This window comes from Callithrix jacchus, chromosome 17 (assembly GCF_049354715.1).
Source record: "Callithrix jacchus isolate 240 chromosome 17, calJac240_pri, whole genome shotgun sequence".
NCBI classification, from domain to species: domain Eukaryota; kingdom Metazoa; phylum Chordata; class Mammalia; order Primates; family Cebidae; genus Callithrix; species Callithrix jacchus.
In genome coordinates, this window is record NC_133518.1 from 53,025,562 (window position 1) to 53,048,195 (window position 22,634).

Sequence of the window (22,634 nt, forward strand, 5' to 3'; positions counted from 1 at the left end):
CATGCCGGATTTCCAGCTCTCTGGAATCCCCTCCCACATAGTGGGAGCTGTCTTTCCCTTCCTGTATTTCCCTTCTGGGGTCCCCTTTCACCCAGTGTGAAAGCTGTCTTTCCTCTCCTGGATTCCATCTTTCTGGATTCTCTCACTCAGTGTGAGGGGAGTTTTCCTTCTCTGGTTTTCTCCCTCTGGGAACGCTTCTCACTAGGTGTGAGAGCAGCTTTTCTCTCTCTCATTCAGTGTGAGAGCTAGCTGTTTCTCTCTCTCCTTCTCCTTTTTCTCTCTCTACCTACATAAATCACTGTTCGGCAATGCTCTTGGGTGTGGTATCCGTGGTCTCCTCTCTCATTCTTGAGAGCATGGTAGACCAAGAACCTGGAGAAACGTCTTCTCAGGGAAGCTCTGGGCTGCCCTGAACCCCAACAATTGCACCACTGCACTCTGGCCTAGGCAACAGAGTGAGACCATCTCTAAAAATAAAAAAAGATACGCAATTATCTGGCTAAAAAAACTATGGAACAATTAGATCTATAGGCTAACTCAGTAATCAATTAATTCTGATATAGGACTACAGTACCCTCTGTTTTGGAAATCCTCTCAGCTACACTGTAGCATGCAGTGCAATTATCCGTTTTACTTTGATGGCTAATATTGGCTTGCACTCTAGCACACAGAGAAGACTTCGTTTATCAGCCAGTAACTTGTATAAACGGACCTGCTATGGTGGTTCCAGTGCACCTACCTGAAATGGTACCCCAGTAACTGAAACTTGAAAACTCTGATTAGAGAAACTACCCTGACACTCAAAGGTAAAAGATTTTGGTTACCTACCATATGTATTTTTATTCTGGTGACAATATCTCTATGTACTTGTTTTTTTTTTTTTTCTAGTTTCCAACCAGACACTTCTATATAGGAATCATCTCAAACTCTTCACTTCCATCCTTTAAAAATAATTTTCTCTTATCTGACTCCCAGGTCTTAAATCCGCTGATACAAAAGCAGGTTGGGGGTGGGGAAGAGCTGAAGTCACAAGTGAGACGTGTATTTTACTTGGAAGTCTATAATTTGCATTCCTTTCTTTTTCCAAAACACAGACAACTGTGAAGAGGAAGGAAATAAATCCCTGAGTGGGTGAATCCAGGCAATGAAAAAGAAGGCTGGGATCAGGGGTCTGTGAAGCAAATTACCCCTGAACTCTATAAACTTGCCATCTGCCCAAGTGGAACAACCTGGCCAGAACTACTGAGAGAATTTCTGAAACACAGGTTGATTGATTATAAATCACAAATGTAACTCAGACTTACACAGGTTGATTGATTATAAATCACAAATGTAACTCAGACTTTCTTGTCTTAAGATATCTAAATTTACCCTTCAGTATCTGCCAGACTCTGCAAACAGAGGCCTGCCCCAGAGCAATGCATGACTCTGGTTGGTTAGGAAGTTTTGTTGATCTTCTAGATAATGTTTTTATTTGATGTAATTGGGGAGCATCCTTATATATTTATCTAGAAAAGAGTAATCAGTTCAATCTATGGAAAGAGTAATAGAAATGTAATACAGGAGAAGTGGGTTCTGCTTCACTGTGTATCACCCTAAATGAAAGTCTTTACTTAGGTAGAATTATTAACACAAATTCAGTCTAAATACAATGAAATGAAAATAAATATAATGAAAAATATTTGGACTGCTTGAACTAATAATACTTAAGAAAGGATATCACATAGTAATTGTTTATGAAGGACCTACTATATCTCAGAACCTCTATCAGTGTTTCCCAAACTTCAACATACATGCAAATCACTTAGGGTTTTTGTTAAAACGCGGATTCTGAGCATTTGGGGGGAAATAGTAGATACATTGGAAGCATAGTTTTTGGAACTTTCTTAAAGTCACATACAAAAAAACAGAGCAGCTAGAGGACAAAACTCAAACCCCACAGATAATATTTATTGTAATAATAAAGTCAGGTGGTAAGGTGTCCCCTTGAACCTCACAGTGCAAGTGAAGGAAGACAAACCACATAGCTGGTACAAATCCATGACTGGCACAGTATCAGCATCTGTGTGAGAAGAAGCAGAGGGAAGCAAGGGAGTGACTGAGGGACATGAGAACAGAAGAACCTCCAATGGTCCACAGTGGGCCAATCTAATGATAGCAGTTAAACCCAGCAGGGGTTCTGCCCAATCCAAAAGCAGGGTAAATGCAAGAATCCCCAAGATAAGGCCTAAAGCAGCTGGAGTGACACAGTTTAGGGCTGTCCAAAATAATTTATTAAACTCATGGAAATGTTCTTATTTCTGCAAATAATAATCATCAGCCACATTTGGCTTCTGAGCACTGAAAATGTGGCTAGTGTGACTGAGAAGCTGAATTTTTAAAAGAATATTTAAAAAGAAAACTGAACTCATTTCTTTTATCATATCTTTCTAATATACTGTCATATTTTAGGGAAGACAGCCCATAAAACTAAAGAAAAAACAAGGTTTGGGTGAATTTTCTCCTGTTGATACCCCATTACTTTCCTCCACAACTGAATTTTACAATGTTTCAGTGACATTTATCAAATGTCTCTCCTCTGTAGTAGTTCCACATCCTCCATATCATAAGAATGTGGCTAATGGAGGAAAAAGATCAAAACAAGTGAGAGAAGAGGACAAGGACAGGGTGACAGAAGAGAAAAACTGGCTAAAAGTGAAAGCTTCTTTGCATCTTTAGCTATTCTTGAGGTCACAGTTAGAGATTCCAAGCAAACCATACAGCTTGGGAAAGGATGTGGACCATGTTTGGACTTGGGTTGGCAATAGAAACAATGATCAAAGCACCCTTACATTCCCAACTGTTTTCACTCAGCCACTCCATTAAGACCCAATATGGCAACAGCCAGCATTGCTCATGGGGCATAAACTGCTTCTTACTTTGAATGGCTGGGTTCCAATGGCTTTCATCATTTTATATCATCTCCAGAGGCTCTTTTATGATGGACAGAACATTAAAAGTAGTAGAATGTGACAGGTTAATAGAAGACCTACCTATCTCCCTCCTTTAGTCTCCACCAACCTTCCCCCTCCTGTTAGTTTTCTATGGCCCAGCTGGCAACAAAATAAGACAAACTCCCCTGGTAGATTGATTGCTCTTTGCAAATATTTTTTCCCTTCCCCCATGGGGGGAATTGGCACAGGACATGCTCCAGCCAGTGGAATATGGGTAGATATGAAGTATGTCATAACTAACTGAGTGGAGGATCTAAAGGCAGACACATGCTCTTTCTCTCTGTATTGTCCATGTTAGCTCAGAGCATAGTCTGTGTCCTGGAACTGGGAAAATCCTGATCAGACCAGGACTGCAACTTGGAGCAGAAACTCAGTTAATCTGCAGTCCTCATGTAATGTGAGGAATAAATATGTGAAGTAAGTGAGATTTTTTCGAGTTCTTTGTTACTGCAGCAAAGCTGACTAATAATACATCATTCTCCAGCTTACCAGCCTTTAGCAGTTTCTCATACTCCAAAAGATAGAGGGCAAGTTTCTTATCCTAATTCACATGGATCATTCACCATCTGACCCCTGCCTACCTCTTCAGTCAATCTACTAACATTCCCCTCCTTGCCACACAATACTTTGTCCTACAGCTAATCAGAAGACCCTGAGCTTTCTCATGCTTCCATGTCTTTTCATACCATTTCTCAGAGTCTTTCAAGAGTCAGAGGAAGTCCATGTCATTTGTAACTATTTTTAAGTTCCCAGCATATTTTGAAATAAACACCATAATAAAAGTCGCAAAATTTGTGATATATCTGAAATTTTGGCATTAAATAAATCAATACCTTTAACATATATCACCTCATTTGGAGATAACTTTAAACACATACGTTTGAGGCCCTTTGTGAGTGAGAAGGCCCTGGCCAAATGGTTCTTCCGGCCAGCTGCTTTCTTTCCCTACACAGTTCCCTCCCTCCTATGCCAGTGAGCACCCCTCACTTTTGGTTGTTGACACTGGGTCTTTTTACCTGAAATACACTTGCCAAACTCTTCTCCATCTTTCCCCATCCGGAGCAGGAATCATGCACTCTTTAAGACTGTAGCTGATGCTCTCTACCCTCGTCCCCAGCTGTCAATCATTCCTTTATACATCAGAATGTGTATTGCACCGTAACAGTATAGAGCAATTTGTCTATATGTTTATCTTTCCCTTGAGGACAGAAACCTTCATGTCTTCATGTCTCTTCCTCTCTGCAAATACCACCCTAGGGGCTAGAAGGAGTAAGTCTAAAGGTATGAGATATTCTGGTACACTGGCTTTCTGAGGTCGGAGGAGAAGCCCTAATTTACAAATTTCCATGGTATAAATACCATGTTGTTTTCAACGTGACGTCAGTCAACACTGACTTGTGAAGAAATGCGGATAACTGGGTTTTATGAGCTGGTATGAGCTCCAGCACACCACTGAATCACGGGAGTGATAGATAAGGCTGGAGTCAGATGGTCCAGTGCTGGGGCTGATGTTGAGGTGGGTGTTGGGGGAAAGCAGGTAAAGTCAAGAGGAGTGAAAGAAGAGCTCTGAGGCACATGGAAAAGTTGCTGGTCTGGAAGTTCTCAGCTGTGGTCCAGGTTCTTGGGTTTTACCCATCAAACAGACCAGCAAGTAGAGTGCCAGATTGCTTTCCTGGCACAAGCCACTTCTCTTAAGCAATTTATTGAGCCTTTGGACATGAAGAAAATGAACACTGCCAGCTTGTCATATGGAGGCCTAGATTAGAAGCTACTTCTCAACTCCTGCTTGCTGCCCTCCTGGTAAGCCCTGCTCCAGTCACCACTGCTGCATAAAAAAACACTGCAAACCTAAGTGCCTTAGAGCAATAATAGTCAGTCATTTTTATCACAAATCTTTTTGGTCAGATATTGACAGGGAAGCCTTGAATATGCTCCACATAGCACCTGCTAGTGATGCTCAACTGAGGCTTAAGGATCCACTTCCAAGATGGCTCACATACATGACTGGCCAGTTGGTGCTTGCTGTCAGCTGGAAGCTCAGTGGGACTAACGACCGAAGGCCTTGGTTCCTCTCAATGTGGCCCTCTCCACGTTGGCCTCTCAGTGTATCACTCAGGCTTCCTCACAATAGGGTAGTTGGGTTCCAAGAGCAAAAATCTCAAGAGAACCAAGCAAAAGCTATGTTGCATTTATTACCTAGATAATAGTCACATAGCATCAATTTTGCCATAATCACAGGCTTACGCAAATTAAAGATGAGGGAGCAGAGGCCCCATCTCTCAATAAGAGTGTGTCAACATCACATTATAAGGAGAACATGTGAGAAGTGGTATGTTATAATGGCCATTTCTGGAAAATACAATCTGTCACATGCCCCTATGGATCATGGGACATTTTATCTTATGCTTCCACCCAAAGAGTTTCTTTGCTCAGAAAACCAGGCCCTGCCCAGGCTCTCAGGGCCACACTCTTTCCTCACCTGAGATGCCCCTTGCTACAAAGTGCCCAATCCTGGAATCTGAAAGATTCAATCACAATACGACTTCCTATAGAAAGTATAGTCTCAACTAGGGATTCTAAGACTTAAATTTAAAAAGCAACTTACACAATGAAGTGTGGTGATGAGATTTAATACTTGCCAAATAAATTTGCATGTTTGAAATAAGAACTTGTTAACAGAAGTAAATTTTTCTTTAGTAAGAGGAATGAAAGAAAATTCTGAGCTAACCCTCCCTCTCCAACTCTCCCACGGGATTAACAAAACAACATCGTTTATCAAAGTGGGGGAAAGGAAAAAATCTCATTCCAACAGTAAAGCTTTGGGGAGAACATTTCTGGGACAGCAGAGGGTAGAGCTCAGCAAATCTGCTCCCCAGAAAAACAACCATAACTGGTCAAAATTACTTTTTAAAAAATTACAATTATTTAAAGAATCTGAAAATCATCTAAGAGCGTACAGCAAATGAGGACACATTTATTTGGGCGAATCTGCTAATCACGATAAAAACAAAAGTCTTTGGCGCTAGAGCCATGACCCGCTATTTTTCTCCCCTCCCCTGAGTATGATAGAAGCTTCAGTATGAGCAGGTGTGACCAGGACAACTAGGCTCCCTGTCCCGCCAGCTCCTAGGCATGGGCTAGGATATCTTTCCAGGAGGAACAAGCTTCCAGCATTTATTATTTCCATGAAAATGAGAGGCTAAATATCAGGGGAATGCAGCCAAGATATTGAGGGCTTCCTTCCTCTACCCAGTCCCTACTCATAGGATGGAGGTTATTCCAGGAACAGCAGGCAGAGACTCCTGGGACTCCGATCACCTTCACCCCAGCTCACATATAAGGTGAAATCAAGACCAGAGACCCGTGCCCTTCCCAGTGCCTGCTCATAAGGAGGAATGTCTCTGAGAAAACTGAAGATGATATCAAATACAGGCTATCAGTAGAAAAATTACATTAACAAATGGGATGAAAAGTACAATAACAGAAATGAAAAATTTATTAGGGGGATGAACAATATATTTGAATTGGCAGAAAAAAAGAATACATCAACTTGAAGAGAGATGGATAGTGATTATGCAATCTGAAGAACAGAGAAAAATGAGTAAAGAAAAATAGTGTTTCAGGGAAATGTGAGACACCATTAAGCACAATATACAGATAAAGCCTCCTATCCAGGAGAGGAGAAAATGAAAGAAAAAAATTCAAAAAAATAATGACTGAAAACCCTCCAAATTTTATGAAATGTATTCAGTTACACATCCAAGAATATCAACTAACTCCAAGTCATATAAATGCAAATTCACAACCAGATACTTCATAGTTAAAACATGCAAAGACAGAGAAAATATTCAAAGAAAGCAGTAAGACCTTGGCTGAATAAATAGTGTCCAAGTGCAGAATACTTGCCAACATTTACATGGTATATTGATGTGGAGCAATGTTCCATTTTGTAGGTGAAAAAAGCAGGTAATATAAAATTGTATATGGTTTTTTGTAATAACAAATGGACTTAGGTATGTAAAGCATTTAGCACATTAGCTGTCGATTAATCACAAAGTGAGCACTCCAAAGACGGGAGCTATTTCTGGCTTAGTTGCTGCTAGTATGTTTATTTTCATCACTATCAACTTTTTAAAATCTTTTTAACTTTTGTGGGTACACAGTATATATATTATATGTATGAGTTATATAAGATATTTTGATACAGGCATGCAAAGCATAATAATCACCTCAGGGTAAACTGGGTATCCATCCCCTCAAGCATTTATCCTTTGTGTTACAAACAATCCAATTACATTCTTTTAGTTATTTTAAAATGTACAATCAAATTATTATTTACTATAGTCACCATGTTGTGTTAGCAAATACTAGGTCTTATTCATTCTTTCTAATTATTTTTTTGTACCCATAACCATTCCAATGTCCCTCTCCCCAAACTCTGCTACCATTCCCAGCCTCTGGTAACCACACTTTTACTGTCTATCTCTATTAGATCAATTGTTTTAATTTTTAGCTCCTGCAAATAAGTGAGACCATATAGTTTCTCTTTCTGTACCTGGTTCATTTCATTTAACACAATGCCCATCAATTCCATCCATGTTTCTGCAAATGATAGAATCTCATTTTTTATGACTGAATACTACTCCATTGTGTATATGTACCACATTTTCTTTATCTATTCATCTGATAATGGGCACTTAGGTTACTTCCAAATTCTGGCTATTGAGAAGAATGCTGCAATAAACATGGGACTGCAGATATCTCTCTGATATACTGATTTCCTTTCTTTTGGGTATATACCTAGTAGTGGGTTTGCTGGATTGTATGGCAGCTATATTTGTAGTTTTTTTTGAGAAACCTCCAACCTGTTCTCCATAGTGGTTGTAAAAATTTACATTCTCACCAACAGTATATGAGGGTTAACTTTTCTCACATCCTTGCCAGAATTTGTTATTGCAGTCTTTTGCATAAAAGATATTTTAACTGTGATGAGAAAATATTGCAGTTTTGATTTGCATTTCTCTGATGATCAATAATGTTGAGCACCTTTTCATATATCTGCTTCCCATTCATTTGTCTTCTTTTGAGAAATGTCTATCCAGATCTTTTGCCCATTTTTTAATCCAATTATTAGATGTTTTCCCCATAGAGTTGTTTGAGCTCCTGATATAGTCTAGTTATTAATCTGTTGTCAGATGGGTAGTCTGAAAATACTTTCTTCCATTCTGTGATTGTCTCTTCAATGTCTTGTTTCCTTTGCTGTGCAGAACATTTTTCACTTGATCTAACTCCATTTGTCTATTTTTGCTTTGGTTACCTGTGCTTTGGGGGTACCATTCAGGAAACCTTTGCCGATCCCAATGTCCTAGAAAGTTTCCCCAATGGTTTCTTATAGTACTTGGATTTAAGTCTTTAATGCACTTTGATTTGACTTTTGTATACAACAAAAGATAGGGGTCTAGTTTCATTCTTCTATATATAGATATCCACTTTTCCTGACACCACTTATTGAAGAGATTGTCCTTTACCCAGTATGTTCTTGGCACCTTTGTGAAAAATGAGTTCATTGTCGATAGATGATTTCTGGGTTCTCTATTCTGTTCCACTGATCTATAAATCTGTTTTTATGCCAGTACCACCCCGTTTTGGTTACTATAGCTTTGCAGTATAATGTGAAGTCAGATAATTTAATTCCTCCAGTTTTGTGCTTTTTGCATCCCATAGCTTTGGCTATTCTGGGTCCTTTGTGGTTCCATATATATTTTAGGATTTTTTTTCTATTTTTGTGAAGAATGTCATTGGCATTTTGATAGGAATTGCATTGAATCCATAAATTGCCTTGAGTGATATGGATATTTTGACAATATCAATTATTTCAATCCATGAACATGGAATATCTTTCCACTTTTTGTATGTTCTCTTCCATTTCTTAAATCAATGTTTTGTAGTTTCCATTGTACAGATATTTCACTTCTTCAGTTAATTCCTAGGTGTTTTATTTTATTTATAGCTTTGTAAATGAGATTACTTTCTTGATTTCTTTTTCAGATTGTTTACTGTTAGCATACAGAAATGCTACTAATTTTTGTATGCTGATTTTGTATCGTGCAACTTTACTGAATTTATCAGTTCAAGTAGTTTCTCAGTGGAGTCTTTAGGTTTTTCCAAACATCAGATCATATCATCTGCAAACAAGGATAATTTAACTTCCTTTCCCATTTGGATACCCTTTCTTTATTTTTTCTGATTGCTCTAGCTAGAAATTCCAATCCCATGTTGAATAACAGTAGTAAAAGTGGGCATCCTTGTCATGTTCCAGATGTTAGAGGAAAGGCTTTCAATCTTACCTTATTCGGTATGATACTAGCTATGGTTTTTATTATGTTGAGATCTGTTCCTTTTATACCAGATTTTTAGGGTTTTTGTCATGAAGGAATGTTAAAGGTTATCAAATGATTTTCAACATCAAGTGAAATGATCATATGGTTTTTGTCCATCATTCTATTATGATGTATCACATTGATTTGCATATGCTGAACCACCCTTGCATCTCTAGAATAAACCCCACTTGGTCATGATGAATGTGTTTTAAATGTGTTGTTGAATTCCGTTTGCGGCACTTTGTAAACGTTTGCATTCAAATTCATCTGAGATATTGGCCTATAGTTTTCTCATTTTTATGTATCTTTGTGTAGTTTTGGTATCAGAGTAATACTGGCCTTATAGAATGAGTTTTGAAGTATTCCCTTCTCCTCTTGAGTAAAATTGGTATTAGTTCTTAAAATGTTTGGTAGCATTCAGCAGTAAAACCATTGGGTCCTGGGCTTTTCTTTGCTCAGAGACTCTTTATTACAGCTTCAATCTCATTACTTGTTATTGATCTGTTCAGGTTTTAGATTTCTTCATGGTTCATTATTGGTAGTTTGTATGTGTCTAGCAATTTATCCATTTCCTTTAGATTTTTCAATTTATTGCTATATAAATACTCATTGTAGCCACTAATGTCCTTTGAATTTCTGTGGTATCAGTTGTAATATCTCCTTTTTTTATATGATTTTATTTATTTGGGTCTTCTCTAATTTTTTTCTTCATTAATCTGGGTAAGGTTTGTTAATTTTACTTTTTTTCTAAAAACCGATTTTTTGTTTTGTTGATCCTCTGTATTATTTTCTTCCTTTCAACTTCATTTATCTCTGCTGTTATCTTTATTATTTTTCTTCTACCAAATTTGGGTTTCCTTTGTTCTTGCTGTTCTAGTTCTTTAAGATGCATCATTAGGTTATTTAACTGAAGCTTTTCTCCCATTTTAATGTAGGTGCTTCTTGCTATAAACTTCCTTTTTGGTGTTGCTTTTGTTATATTCCACAGGTTTTGATATGTTGTGCTTCCATTACCATTCATTTCAAAAATTTGCAATTTCCTTCTTTATCTCTTCATTTACTAACTGATTATCTAGGAGCAAATTGTTTAATTTCCATGTGTTTGTATACTTTCCAAAATTTCTCATTATTGATTTCTAGTTTTATTCCATTGTGATCAGAGAAGATGCTTGATATTATTTAAATTTTTTAAATATTTTAAGACTTGTTTTATGACCTAACAATCACAAAATAATCTATGTGCTGAGGAAAAGAATGTGTATTCTGCAGCCACTGGATGAAATGTTCTGTAAATATCTATTAGGTCTATTTGTTGCATAGTGCAGAGTAAGTTTGATATTTATTTTCTGTCTAGAAGATCACTTCAGTACTAAAAGTAGAGAACTAATATCTCTTGATATTATTGTATTGGTGTCTATATCTCTAATAACATTTGCCTTATATATCTGGATACTCTAGTGTTTGGTGCATATATATTTAAAATTGTTAGAGCGTCTTGCTGAATTAGTCCTGTATCATTATATAAGAACCTTCCTTGTCTCTTATAGTTTTTGTCTTGAAATCTTATAGTTTTTGTCTTGCAATCTTTGTCTAATATAAGTATAGCTACTCCTGATCTTTTTTTGGTTTCTATTTGCATTAAATAGCTTTTTCCATCACTTTGTTTTTAATCTATGTATGTCTTTATAGGTGAAGTGTGTTTCTTATAGGCAAGAGATCACTGAGCTTTGTTTTTTCAATCCATTCACCACTCTATGTCTTTTGATTGGAGAGTTTAGTCCATTTACATTTAATGTTATAAGGAAGAACTTATTCCTGTCATTTTCTATTTGTTTTCTGGTTGTTTTGTGATATTTTCTTCTTTTTTTCCTTCCTTCCTGTCTTTCGTTTAGTGAAGGTGATTTTTTTTTTCCTCTGGTGGTATGATTTAATTTCTTGCTTTCTATTTTTTGTGTATCCATTGTATGTTTTTTAATTTGAAGTTCCCATGAGGTTTGCAAATACTATTTTTTACCTCATTATTTTAAGCCAATAACTTAGCACTGCTTGCATAAACAAACAGAAAAAGACAACTAACATAAACTCTACACTGTGTCCCCCTGGATTTTAACTTTCTCTTGTTTCTATTTATATCTTACTGTATTGTGTCTTAAAAATTTGTTGTGATTATTTTTATTTGGTTCCTCTTTTAGTTTTCTACTTAAGATAAAAGTAGACTACACACTATAGTTACAGTGCTATAATATTCTTTGTTTTTCTGTGTACTTATTATTACCAGTTAGTTGTGTATCTTCAGATGATTTCTTATTGGTCATTAACATCTTTTTCTTTCTTACTGAAGTATTTAATCAGTAGTCAAGTGTTAAACGCCTTTAGCATTTATTGTCTAGCATTGCTGAAATCCCTCAGGTTTTATTTGTCTGGGGCAGTCTTTACTGATCCTTCATACTTGAAGGATATTTTTACCAGATATACTATTCTAGGATAAAACTTTTTTCCTTTGATACTTTACATATGTCATTCCACTCTCTCCTGGGCTATAAGGTTTCCAATAAGAAGTCTACTGCTATATGTATTAGAGCTCCATTGCATGCTATTTGTTTCTTTTCTCTTACTGCTTTTAGGGTCTTTTCTTTATCCTTGAAAGTGATTATTTAATGCCTTGAGGTAGTCTTCTCTGAGTTAAATCTGCTTGGTCTTCTATAAACTTCCTATATTATATATTGGTATCTTTTTCTAGATTCAGGAAGTCCTCTGTTGTTATTCCTTATAATAAACTTCTTACTCCTATTTCTTTCTCCACTTCCTCTTTAAGGCCAGTAATTCTTAGACTTGCCTTTTGAGGCTATTTTTCAGATCTTGTAGGTGTGCTTCATTCTTTTTTTTTTTTTTTTTTTTTTGAGACGGAGTTTCGCTCTTGTTACCCAGGCCGGAGTGCAATGGCGCGATCTCGGCTCACCGCAACCTCCGCCTCCCAGGGTTCAGGCAATTCTCCTGCCTCAGCCTCCCAAGTAGCTGGGATTACAGGCACGCGCCACCATGCCCAGCTAATTTTTGTATTTCTGGTAGAGACGGGGTTTCACCATGTTGACCAGGATGGTCTCGATCTCTTGACCTCGTGATCCACCCACCTCGGTCTCCCAAAGTGCTGGGATTACAGGCTTGAGCCACTGTGCCCGGCCCGCTTCATTCTTTTTTATTCTTTTTTCTCTTATATCCTGACTGAGTATTTTCCAATATCCTGTCTTCAAGCTTACTAATTCTTTCTTCTATTTGATCAGTTCTGCTAGACTCTGATGCATTCTCCAGTACCTCAGTTGGATTTCTCAAGTCCAAAACATCTGCTTGATTCTTTTTAATAATTTCACTCTCCTATTAAATTTATCTGAGAGAATTCTGAATTCCTTCTCTGTGTTATCTTGAATTTTATTGAATTTCCTCCAAACAGTTATTTTGAATTATCTGTCTGAAAGGTTGCTTATCTATTTCTCCAGGATTGGTCTATAGTGCCTTATTTAATTTGTTAGGTAAAGTCATGTTTTTCTGGTTGGTCTTGATACTTGTGAATGTTCATCAAGAGTTAAGTATTTATTGTAGTATTTCACAATCTGGGCTTGTTTGTGCCCATCCTCCTTGGAAAGGCTTTCCAGGTATTTAAAAATACTTGGGTGTTATGATCTAAGCTACATCTGCATTGGAGCCACCCCAAGCCCTGTAACACTGTAGTTCTTACAGACTTGTAGATGTAACTCCTTGGTGGTCATAGATAAGATGCAGAATAATTCTTTGGATTATCAGGCAAAGACTCTTGTTCTCCTCCCTTACTTTCTCCCAAACAAATGGAGTCTCTCTGTACTGAGTTGCCTGGAACTGGGGATGGGGTGACATAAGCACTCCTTTGGTCACCACTACTGGGACTGCACTGGTTCAGACCGGAAGCCAGCACAGCACCAGGTCTCACCCAAGGCCCATGTAACCACTTCCTCTTACCTACATCTGCTCAAGGCCCTGGAGCTCTACAATCAGCAGATGACAAAGCCAGCCAGGTTTGTGTCCTTTCCTTGAGTGGTATGAGTTTCCTAGGTCCCAGGCGGATCCAGAGATGCTCTCCCAGAGCCAGGGACAGGAGTTAGAAACCTTAGAAATCTGCATGGTGTTCTATTCTACTGTGGCTGTGCTGGCACTCAAACCACATGGCACAGTCCTTCTCACTCTTCGCTTCCCCTTTCTATGTGCAGAGGAGCTTCACCCCATGGCCACCACGACGACAGGGAATACTCTCAGGCTACCACTGATGCTAATTAAGGCCCACGACTCCTCCTTCGGCTTGTGGTGAATATGGCCAGGCCTGGAACTCACTTCTCAGGGCAGTGGGCTCCCCTCTGGACCACGGAAGGTCCAGAAATGCTATCCAAGAGCTAAGGCACAGAATCAGGGACCCCAGATCTCACTTGGTCCTCTACACCACTGTGGCTAAGCTGGTACCTGATTTTTGGTTCCTATGAAGGTGATCCCTTTGTGTAGATAGTTGTAAAACGTGGTCTTCCTCAAAGGATAAATGCGTGAGGGGAAGGATACCACATTTTCCATGATGTGGTTATTATGAATTGCATACCTATATCAAAACATTTCATGTACCCCATAAATATATATACCTACTGTATACCCACAAAAATTAAAAATATAAATTTTTTTTAACCTGGTGTTCCTAGGGAGGGGCATGATCAATGGGGTCCTTATTCACCCATCTTTCACTGCCCTCCTCCATCAATAGCAATTTAATAAGCATTTATTAGCTTTGTTATGAGCCCTTTTAAAATTCATCAGGCCAAATTAGCACTATATACAGAGTTTGTATCAATCATTTCATGCTGGTCATTGAAAAAATATATATAAATGCTCAAATATATTCACCTGACTGAAATGGTTTCTCACCTAAGCTTCTATTGGATGATAATAATGACACCAGTGCTTATTCCCTAGGAAACTCCCAGGTCAACAGTTTGCTTTGAACCATACAAGAACTTCCTAGGTCAGAGGCAAGTGAAAAAAAAAAAAAAGAATTCTTTTCCTCCAGAGTTTTCTTTACCAAGAGGCAGCCAATGAAGCTGTTGGCTGCCAGCTACTAGACAGCCCCATTTAATTTCAGGAAATGCTGCCAAGTTTTACTGTATTTCTCCAAAAAATAGGCTGTTGTCCCCACCCCTTCCCTGTCCACCCTGCAGAGGTTCTGTGAGGATACGTTCTTGGTCCTGGCAGGTCAGGCAGGTGCTGGTTCTCCTGTTTCTTTCTACCCATAGCTAATCCTGGTCTGACACTTCTGCCCCAAGATCACTAAAGCCTAAGTCCAATGTTGGGCATGAACTAGACTCCTTCTCTGTCCCCCACCCAACCTACCTCTGCCCCACATCAGAAAAACCCTGAGAGCATCGCAGAACACTCTGATAATGCCAATATTCCTACCACTGTTACCTTTACTTAAATCGCCCAAAAAATATGGGACTACAAGATGAAAGAACCATCTCGTTGGCTTCTCATAACAAAATAAATAAGGCCAACAGTGAAATTTTGTTTTCTTTCTGTTTAATTGTAGCACCATTATTCAAATAATATTGTCCTTTATTTGTTTCTCCTACCAAAATAATATACTCTAACTATTCACAGTTTAAATCAATTTAATGAGCTGGCCTAGGAACCCAACTCATATTTGTATTCCTCCTGTGAGAATAAAAATATTCAACAATTGCTTATACAATCTGCGATCAAAGCATTGTCCTCAGTAAACCTAATTATCCTAACTTCGCAAATAACTTTATAAACACTTTCAAGAGAAGGACTTTCTGTACTGAATGCTATAAATAAATGAAGCCAGAAAAGTTTAACAGACTGTAGAATGAAGACAATGTTATATATGGGCAAACATTAACAGATGAAAACATAATCAGTATTAGGCCAGTTCTCTTTTAAGCATTATAAATATATATACAGCTAGTAGTGCTAAAACAAAGCACCTGTCAATTATTCACAAGTGTTTCCAATCCTAAAAAAAAAAAATTCCACAATAAACAGATGCTACACACTAAGATTCAGAGACAGGTTCTCAACCTCATTCAATCTAATTTTTCTAAGAGTGTCTTCAAAAAATTACTCCTCACACGTATGTATCTGCCACTATAATTAATAGTTCTCTCTTATTCTTTCGATTTTAAGTTTGGCAATAGAACTTTCATCACCAGATTAGCCCATTTTGATTCTGATACAACCAGGGTAATTACTACATCCATGATAAGGTGGTTATTAGGGGTCAGGATGATGATGAATCCTAAGCTTGTACTTGCTGAAAAGTTTATTTCTGCAAGGAGAGCTAACCTAATGCTCAGAGAAACACATTAAACTCCTGCATGGGCATATTTTGGAGGTTTTGGCTGTTTTTCTTTTCTTGAGTCAGACATTTTTGTAATCCTAAAATACAGCAATACTGTCTGATATCCCATAATTGTATATGTAATAGTAGGAGCAATTTTTTAAAAAGAAATAACACTGACATAACAGAGACGAACACTCTATGCTTTCCTCTCCTCTATGCTTTCTGCTGCCTCCATTTCCCAGGAGATAGATATCTGATCTGGCAGGCAGATATAGATGCCTGTCAAAGGAGCCAAGTTTGTTACATATAATTCCCAAAACGTAAATGATAGGCTTTGTAAATTAACTTACTCTTAATTCAAATGACATAACATATTCCTGAGATACCATATAACCTTGAATTATAAAGAAATATATTTGAATCTATTTTTAAACATCTATAATATTAATTTTAAAAATTTAATGTGAAGAGATATATAGGTACATAACTGAAATTCAATATACAGCAAAGCCCAAAATTGATTTCTCAAAATAGAGAAAGGGATTCCAAAAGAAGCAAGATTTCTCCTGCCAGGTAGGAATCCTATCACTTTTGCTTTATACCCTAAGGGATATTACAGTCTTGGGCAAATAGCAGATGCTCAATAAAGCAAAATTGAAAGGAACTCATTAGTGATTCCTCTAAACATACCTTTGTGATGTTTGGTTTGGTTTGGTTTGTCTTTTTCTTTTGGATGTGGTGGTTAAGGGGGTTAGGAGGAAAGAAAAGGGAAGATGATAGGTAAATTGGAAAAGACCTCAGGGCAGAAGTAAGCCAATGATGAAAAACCCAGTGAATAATTTAGAAATGAACGATTCTAAGACTGAATTGAAAGGACAAGATTCATGGGGAATTGCCATAGCCAGACCTAATCTTGACAATGTTCTCTCCCATTTGGTAGGCATGAGAACAAAGAACAGATAATGACCCTTGTGAAAATCCTAAGCCATACCCCCTGTTGTGGTTCACTTTTCCCTAACCAGAGAAAATGTAATTTTCTACTTTGTCTTCTTTAGAAGAATGAAGTGAACACATCTTTCACACTGCTTGTCTTCGTTTGTTTGTTTTTTGAGACAGAGTTTCATTCTTGTTGCCCAGGCTAGAGTGCAATGACGCAATCTTGGCTCACTGCAACTCTGCCTCCTGGGTTCAAGCGATTCTCCTGCCACGGCCTCCCGAGTAGCTGGGACTACAGGTGTGTGCCACCACGCCCAGCTAATTTTTGTAATTTTTTAAGTAGAGATGGGGTTTCACCATGTTGACCAGTGTGGTCTCCATCTCTTGACCTCATGGTCCAGCCACCTCAGCCTCCCAAAGTGTTGGGATTACAGGCATGAGCCACAGTGTCCAGCCTACACTGCTTGTCTTTGAAAGCTCAGAACTATTTATGTCGATTTGCATATAATAATTATTTACTTACTTAACAAGCCCTCAGCTAGATTGTTCTTTCAACACTTAACAAGCAGAAAATTATGTAATAAGATTCCTCTTCAAAGGAAAAGAAATACATTCTATCGCTTACATTAGGACACACTGAGTGCAATTTTCCACATGGCTTCTGCAGTGAGATTTCACCTGGTTCCATAACAAGCAAGGAGAAATTCCTCTGATATAAGGGCTCAGAGAAACTGAGACATCTCAGATCATTTATCACTGAAAATCTAGAAATTTTAAAAGTTTACCTTAAAGCCAATATCTCTAGTAAAATTCTTAAAAGTAACAAAAAAAGAAAAAAAACAGAAACGCTGTACATTCTCCACAGAGATGGAAGTTAACCTTAAAATAAAATAAGCACAGTATTTAGGGTTACAAATACTTTAATAAGTTAACAGAAATATATTAAAATTTAATGCTTATGGCACCCTAAGAACTTTCCCTTGTGATTCAAGAACCAAAAATCCAAAACCAATTAATCAATGAATAAAGAGAATTTTTGAAACTAGTTTAGTGAAATATATCAAGTTCTAAATGCAAAAGACCTTCTTTTACTCTGGTCACAGAATGATTCATGTCAAAGGGATAAAGGAAATGTATGGAGTAAGTAAATGAGCTGAAAGACAAAATGTACCATTCTTTCAGGGCAGCAGATGAAGAATCTAGCCCACAGCCCACTCACCAGATGTCCGACTTTGTGTCACAGCCTTGGTGTTTTAGAGCCTCAGGACTCATATAATGGGGAGTTCCAGTTAAAGTTGTGGCCAGATCACAGGATCCCATTAGGAGTCGAGAAACTCCAAAATCTCCTTGAAATAATAATTAATTCTTATGAATACTTTAAACCAACAAAAAAATTAGCCCTGGAAATTAACAACTGAATGAGTGCCTAATGTGACCATTTTATTATGCAATGGTTTATACCATTTTAACAGGAAAGAAAAGTAATCTATCTTAAATTATACAATGCTGGTAAATAGCTTTAAAACATAAGTTTTATAGGAGAAGGAAGACTTGAGCCAGAAAAGTGAATTATGTAAGCTAAAATTCTTTATTTCTGGAACTATAGGAAACTAGATAACTTGATATAAAAAGCTGTTTCAAGTCTGAATAATGGCAAACAGAAGGATTCTGGAAAAACTGAATAAGATGATATATAGTTTCACCTGAGGGGAGAAGAATTTGTTCTTAAATTTACAATAAAGGAGAGTTTAAAAGAAAAGATCTGAGACTATTCAAGAACACGACTATAAAAATCTGAATCTATCAGCTTCTTTATGCCTGCCTAACTAGTTGCATATGCTTTTATTCCTTCCTTCGTTCCTTCCTTCCTTCCCCAAGAACACCCTACATGATGATTAGATGATCTAGTAGCTGTTATAAGGAGAGGTACAGTTCTGAAGAACTAAAGGTTAATAAAGCCATTATATGAACATTTTAATTATCTATGATAACTGCTTATTGCTTGTGATGAAATAATATAAATAAGAAACCTGTAGTAATTAATCAAACCAATAAATGATTCTAAAAACTTGTAAAGTACCTGGCATGAAGCAGGGAACTCAAAGTATATTTGAAAAGCTATCAAATATGTAGTAAATTTGTATATTTCAATTTATATCAGATACTGAGAAACAAAATAATTAGGTTGTGTTGGGCCCATTAGGTAAGAAACCTGAGAATTTAGTGTTTGTTTCAGCAGCATGCATACTTAAAATATTGAGGAATTTAAATAAACCAATGATTACTCTAACACTTCCGTGTACCATTTACTTCAATTTGAGATGACAAATCTAAAATATACACATTTTTAAAAATCTTACCAATTTTAAGTAGATTATTTTTCAGAAATACATTCTTTGATTTTAAGTCTCGATGAAGTATCCTCCTACAAAAGGGAAAAAAGATAGACAACTTTATGCAGAATTTAACATTTTTAAATCCGCATATAAATAACATTGTTGCATGTAATTTACACATAAATATATACACCCATAGATATATCTTTCAATGTTTAACAGCTACAAAGTCACAACACTTTCCAGTTTCCCTGAGGAAACAGAAGTTTTAAAATAAAGATTTTAAAGGGCAGGGAACATGTAGTTAGAAGAAGGGTGATATGCTTTCAGTTATTTCAATAGGCCATATTTTGTTATGTTTTTGTAAGATAATCTACACAGTATTATATCCAGTAACCATTTCCTCAATTGATAGACCAGTTTGTAATCTATTATACCCAAATGTTAAAGTTTTGTATACTTGTGAAAATAATAATGTTGTTGATAATATTTAAGAATAGGTAACATTGGCTGGGCACGCTGGTTCATGCCTGTAATCCCAGCATTTTGGGAGGCCAAGGGGGGTGGATCAAGAGGTCAAGAGCTCAAGACCATCCTGGCCAAGATGATGAAACCCCATCTCGACTAAAAATAAATAAATTAGCTGGACATGTTGGTGGGTGCCTGTAATCCCTGCTACTCAGGAGGCTGAGGCAGGAGAATAGCTTTAACCTGGAAGCAGATGTTGCAGTGAGCCAAGATCATGCCACTGCACTCCAGCCTGGGGACAGAGTGAGACTCAGCTCAAAAAACTAAAAAAGTAACGCTTATTAAATTTTACTATCAGCCAGTAATATAAATTATATCAGTTAAGACCTTTATTTTATGGAATTATGAAGAACCAGAAAACTTGAAAATCTTTACCAAAAAAACTAAGATGCTGAATAAAGTATACAAATAATCTTCACATATGCACAGTTGACCTCACATAAAAATGAGAAAAATTCCCTGGGAATTATTCAAAAAAAAACTGAAAATAATTCTAGGCCACAAAATACACCTCAGTGATTTTGAAAGAAGAGAAATCTTCTGCTCTTGTATCAAAATGGAATCAAATTAGAAATTAATAACAGAAAGACAACTGGAAAATCCCATAATATGTGAATATAAAGCCATATACTTCTCAATAATGAAATCAAGAAAAATTTTATAATATTTTGAACTGAATGAAAATGAAAACACTTTAACAAAATTTGTACCATATAGCGAAAGCAGTGCTTACAGGGAAATTTATAGCACTCAATGTATATATTAGAAAAAAAGAAAGAACTAAAATCAGTTATCTAAGCTTCCATCATAGAAAACTAGAAAAGAAAAACAAATCCAAAGTAAGGAGAAATAGTACAGTAGAAATAATAACATTGAAAACAAGAAACCAATTGAGAATATAAATAAAAACAAAATACGGATATTTGAAAAGATCAATAAAATCAACAAGTCTCTAGCCAGGCTAAAATGAAAAGATAGAAGAAATACTATTAACGTCAAAAATGAAAGAAAGGGCATCACTACAGATTCTGTGGACATTGAACGAATAAAAAAGCAACACTATGAACAATCTATAATAACAAATTTGATAACCTAGATTAAAAGAACCAATTCCTTCAAAGACACAAGCTGCCAAAAACCACATAATAGGCAATCAGAATAGGCCCATCTTCATTAAGTAAATTGAATCAATAATTAACACACTTCCAAATAAAAAAACACCAGGCCCAGACGGGTTCACTGGTGAATTCTGCCAAATGTACTGAAGGAAGAAATTACACCAAATATCTATAATCTATTTCAAAAAATAGAAGCAGAGGAAATACTTTCTCACTCACTTTAAGATTTCAGCATCCTCCTATTGTTAAAAACCAAACAAAAACATTAGATGCAAAAATCCTCAATAAAATATTAGCAAATCAAATCCAACATCGTAGGCCAGGCACAGTGGCTCATTCCTGTGGTCTAAGCATTTTGGGAGGCTGAGGTGGGTGAATTACCTGATGTCAGGAGTTCGAGACCAGCCTGGAGAACATGGCAAAACCCTGTCTCTACTAAAAATACAAAAATTAGCTGGGCATGGGGCACATGCCTATAATCCCAGCTACTAGGGAGGCTGAGGCAGGGGGACTGCTTGAATCCGGGAGACAGAGGTAGCAGTGAGCCAAGATCACCCCACTGCATTCCAGCCTGGGTGACAGAGTGAGATGTGGTCTCAAAAAAAAAAAAAAATCCAACACTGTGTCAAGAGAATTATACACCACAACCAAGTGGGATTTACACTAGGTATGCAAGGCTGGTTCAACATCTGAAAGTCAGATGATGTAATCCATCATATCAACAGACCAAAGAAGAAAAATCACATGAAAATAACAATAGATGCAGAAAAAGCAATTGACAAAATCCAATACCCATTCATGATAATAACTCTGACAAACTAGAAATGGAGAGTATTTACCACAAACCTACAGTTAACATCACACTTTACAGTGAGAACTCAAGCTTTTCTGCTGAGATCAGAAACAAGGCAAAAATATCCCCTCTAATCATTTCTTTTCAACATTATACTGAAAATTCTAGCCAATTAATTAAAACTAGAAAAAAGTGTAAAAGGTATAGAGAAATGCAAATCAAAACCACTTTGAGATACTATCTCACGTCAGTTAGAATGGCGATCATTAAAAAATCTGGAGACAATAGATGCTGGAGAGGATGGAGAGAAATAGGAACACTTTTACACTGTTGGTGGGAGTGCAAATTAGTTCAACCATTGTGGAAGACAGTGTGGTGATTCCTCAAGGACCTAGAAATAGAAACCCATTTGACCCAGCAATCCCATTACTAGGTATATATCCAAAGGACTATAAATCATTCTATTATAAAGACACATGCACGTGTATGTTCACTATGGCACTGTTTACAACAGCAAAGACCTGGAACCAACCCAAATGCCCATCAATGATAGACTGGACAAGGAAAATATACCCCATGGAATACTATGCAGCCATAAAAAATGATGAATTCATGTGCTTTGTAGGGACATGGATGAATATGGAAACCATCATTCTCAGCAAACTGACACAAGAACAGAAAATCAAACACCACATGTTCTCACTCATAGGTGGATGTTGAACAATGAGAACACATGGACACAGGGAGGGGAGCATCACACACTGGGGTCTGCTGTAGAGGAAGAGGGGAGGGACAGCGGGTGGTAGGAAGGTTGGGGAGGGATAACAGGGAGAGAAATGCCAGATATAGGTGACAGAGGGATGGAGGCAGCAAACCACATTGCCATGTATGTACCTATGCAGCAGTCCTGCATGTCCCAGAACCTAACGTGCAATAAAATATAAGAAAAAAAAAGAACAACAAAAAATAGTATAGAGATGGGAAAAGAAAAAACAAACTCTCCGTGTTCACAGATGACATTATCACCTAAGTAGAAAATCCAAAAGACTCAATTAAGAAAACCTCCTAGAACAAGCAATTATAGCAATATTGCAGAACACAAGGTTGATATACAAAAATCAATTGCTTTCCTATATACCAGCAACTAACAAGTAGAATTCGAAATTTAAAACAAAATATACTT

The 22,634-nt window shown here is 37.1% G+C and overlaps 1 protein-coding gene across 10 annotated transcripts in view; it reads right to left on the bottom strand.

Annotated features, from left to right (window-relative positions):
• NEK11 (NIMA related kinase 11) overlaps nucleotides 1-22,634 on the bottom strand; it is a 330,810-nt gene that overhangs the window by 212,615 nt on the left and 95,561 nt on the right. For all 10 annotated transcript variants that reach the window (XR_013528645.1, XM_035278793.3, XM_008983840.5 and 7 more), the window contains 2 exons: nucleotides 19,037-19,101; nucleotides 17,896-18,022 (listed from right to left, as the gene is read on the bottom strand). Coding sequence is in view for 9 of the 10 variants with exons in the window: in XM_035278793.3 (XP_035134684.1) it covers nucleotides 17,896-18,022; nucleotides 19,037-19,101 (192 nt within the window). In the remaining variant the exon portion in view is untranslated. The remainder of the gene's footprint in view (nucleotides 1-17,895; nucleotides 18,023-19,036; nucleotides 19,102-22,634) is intronic.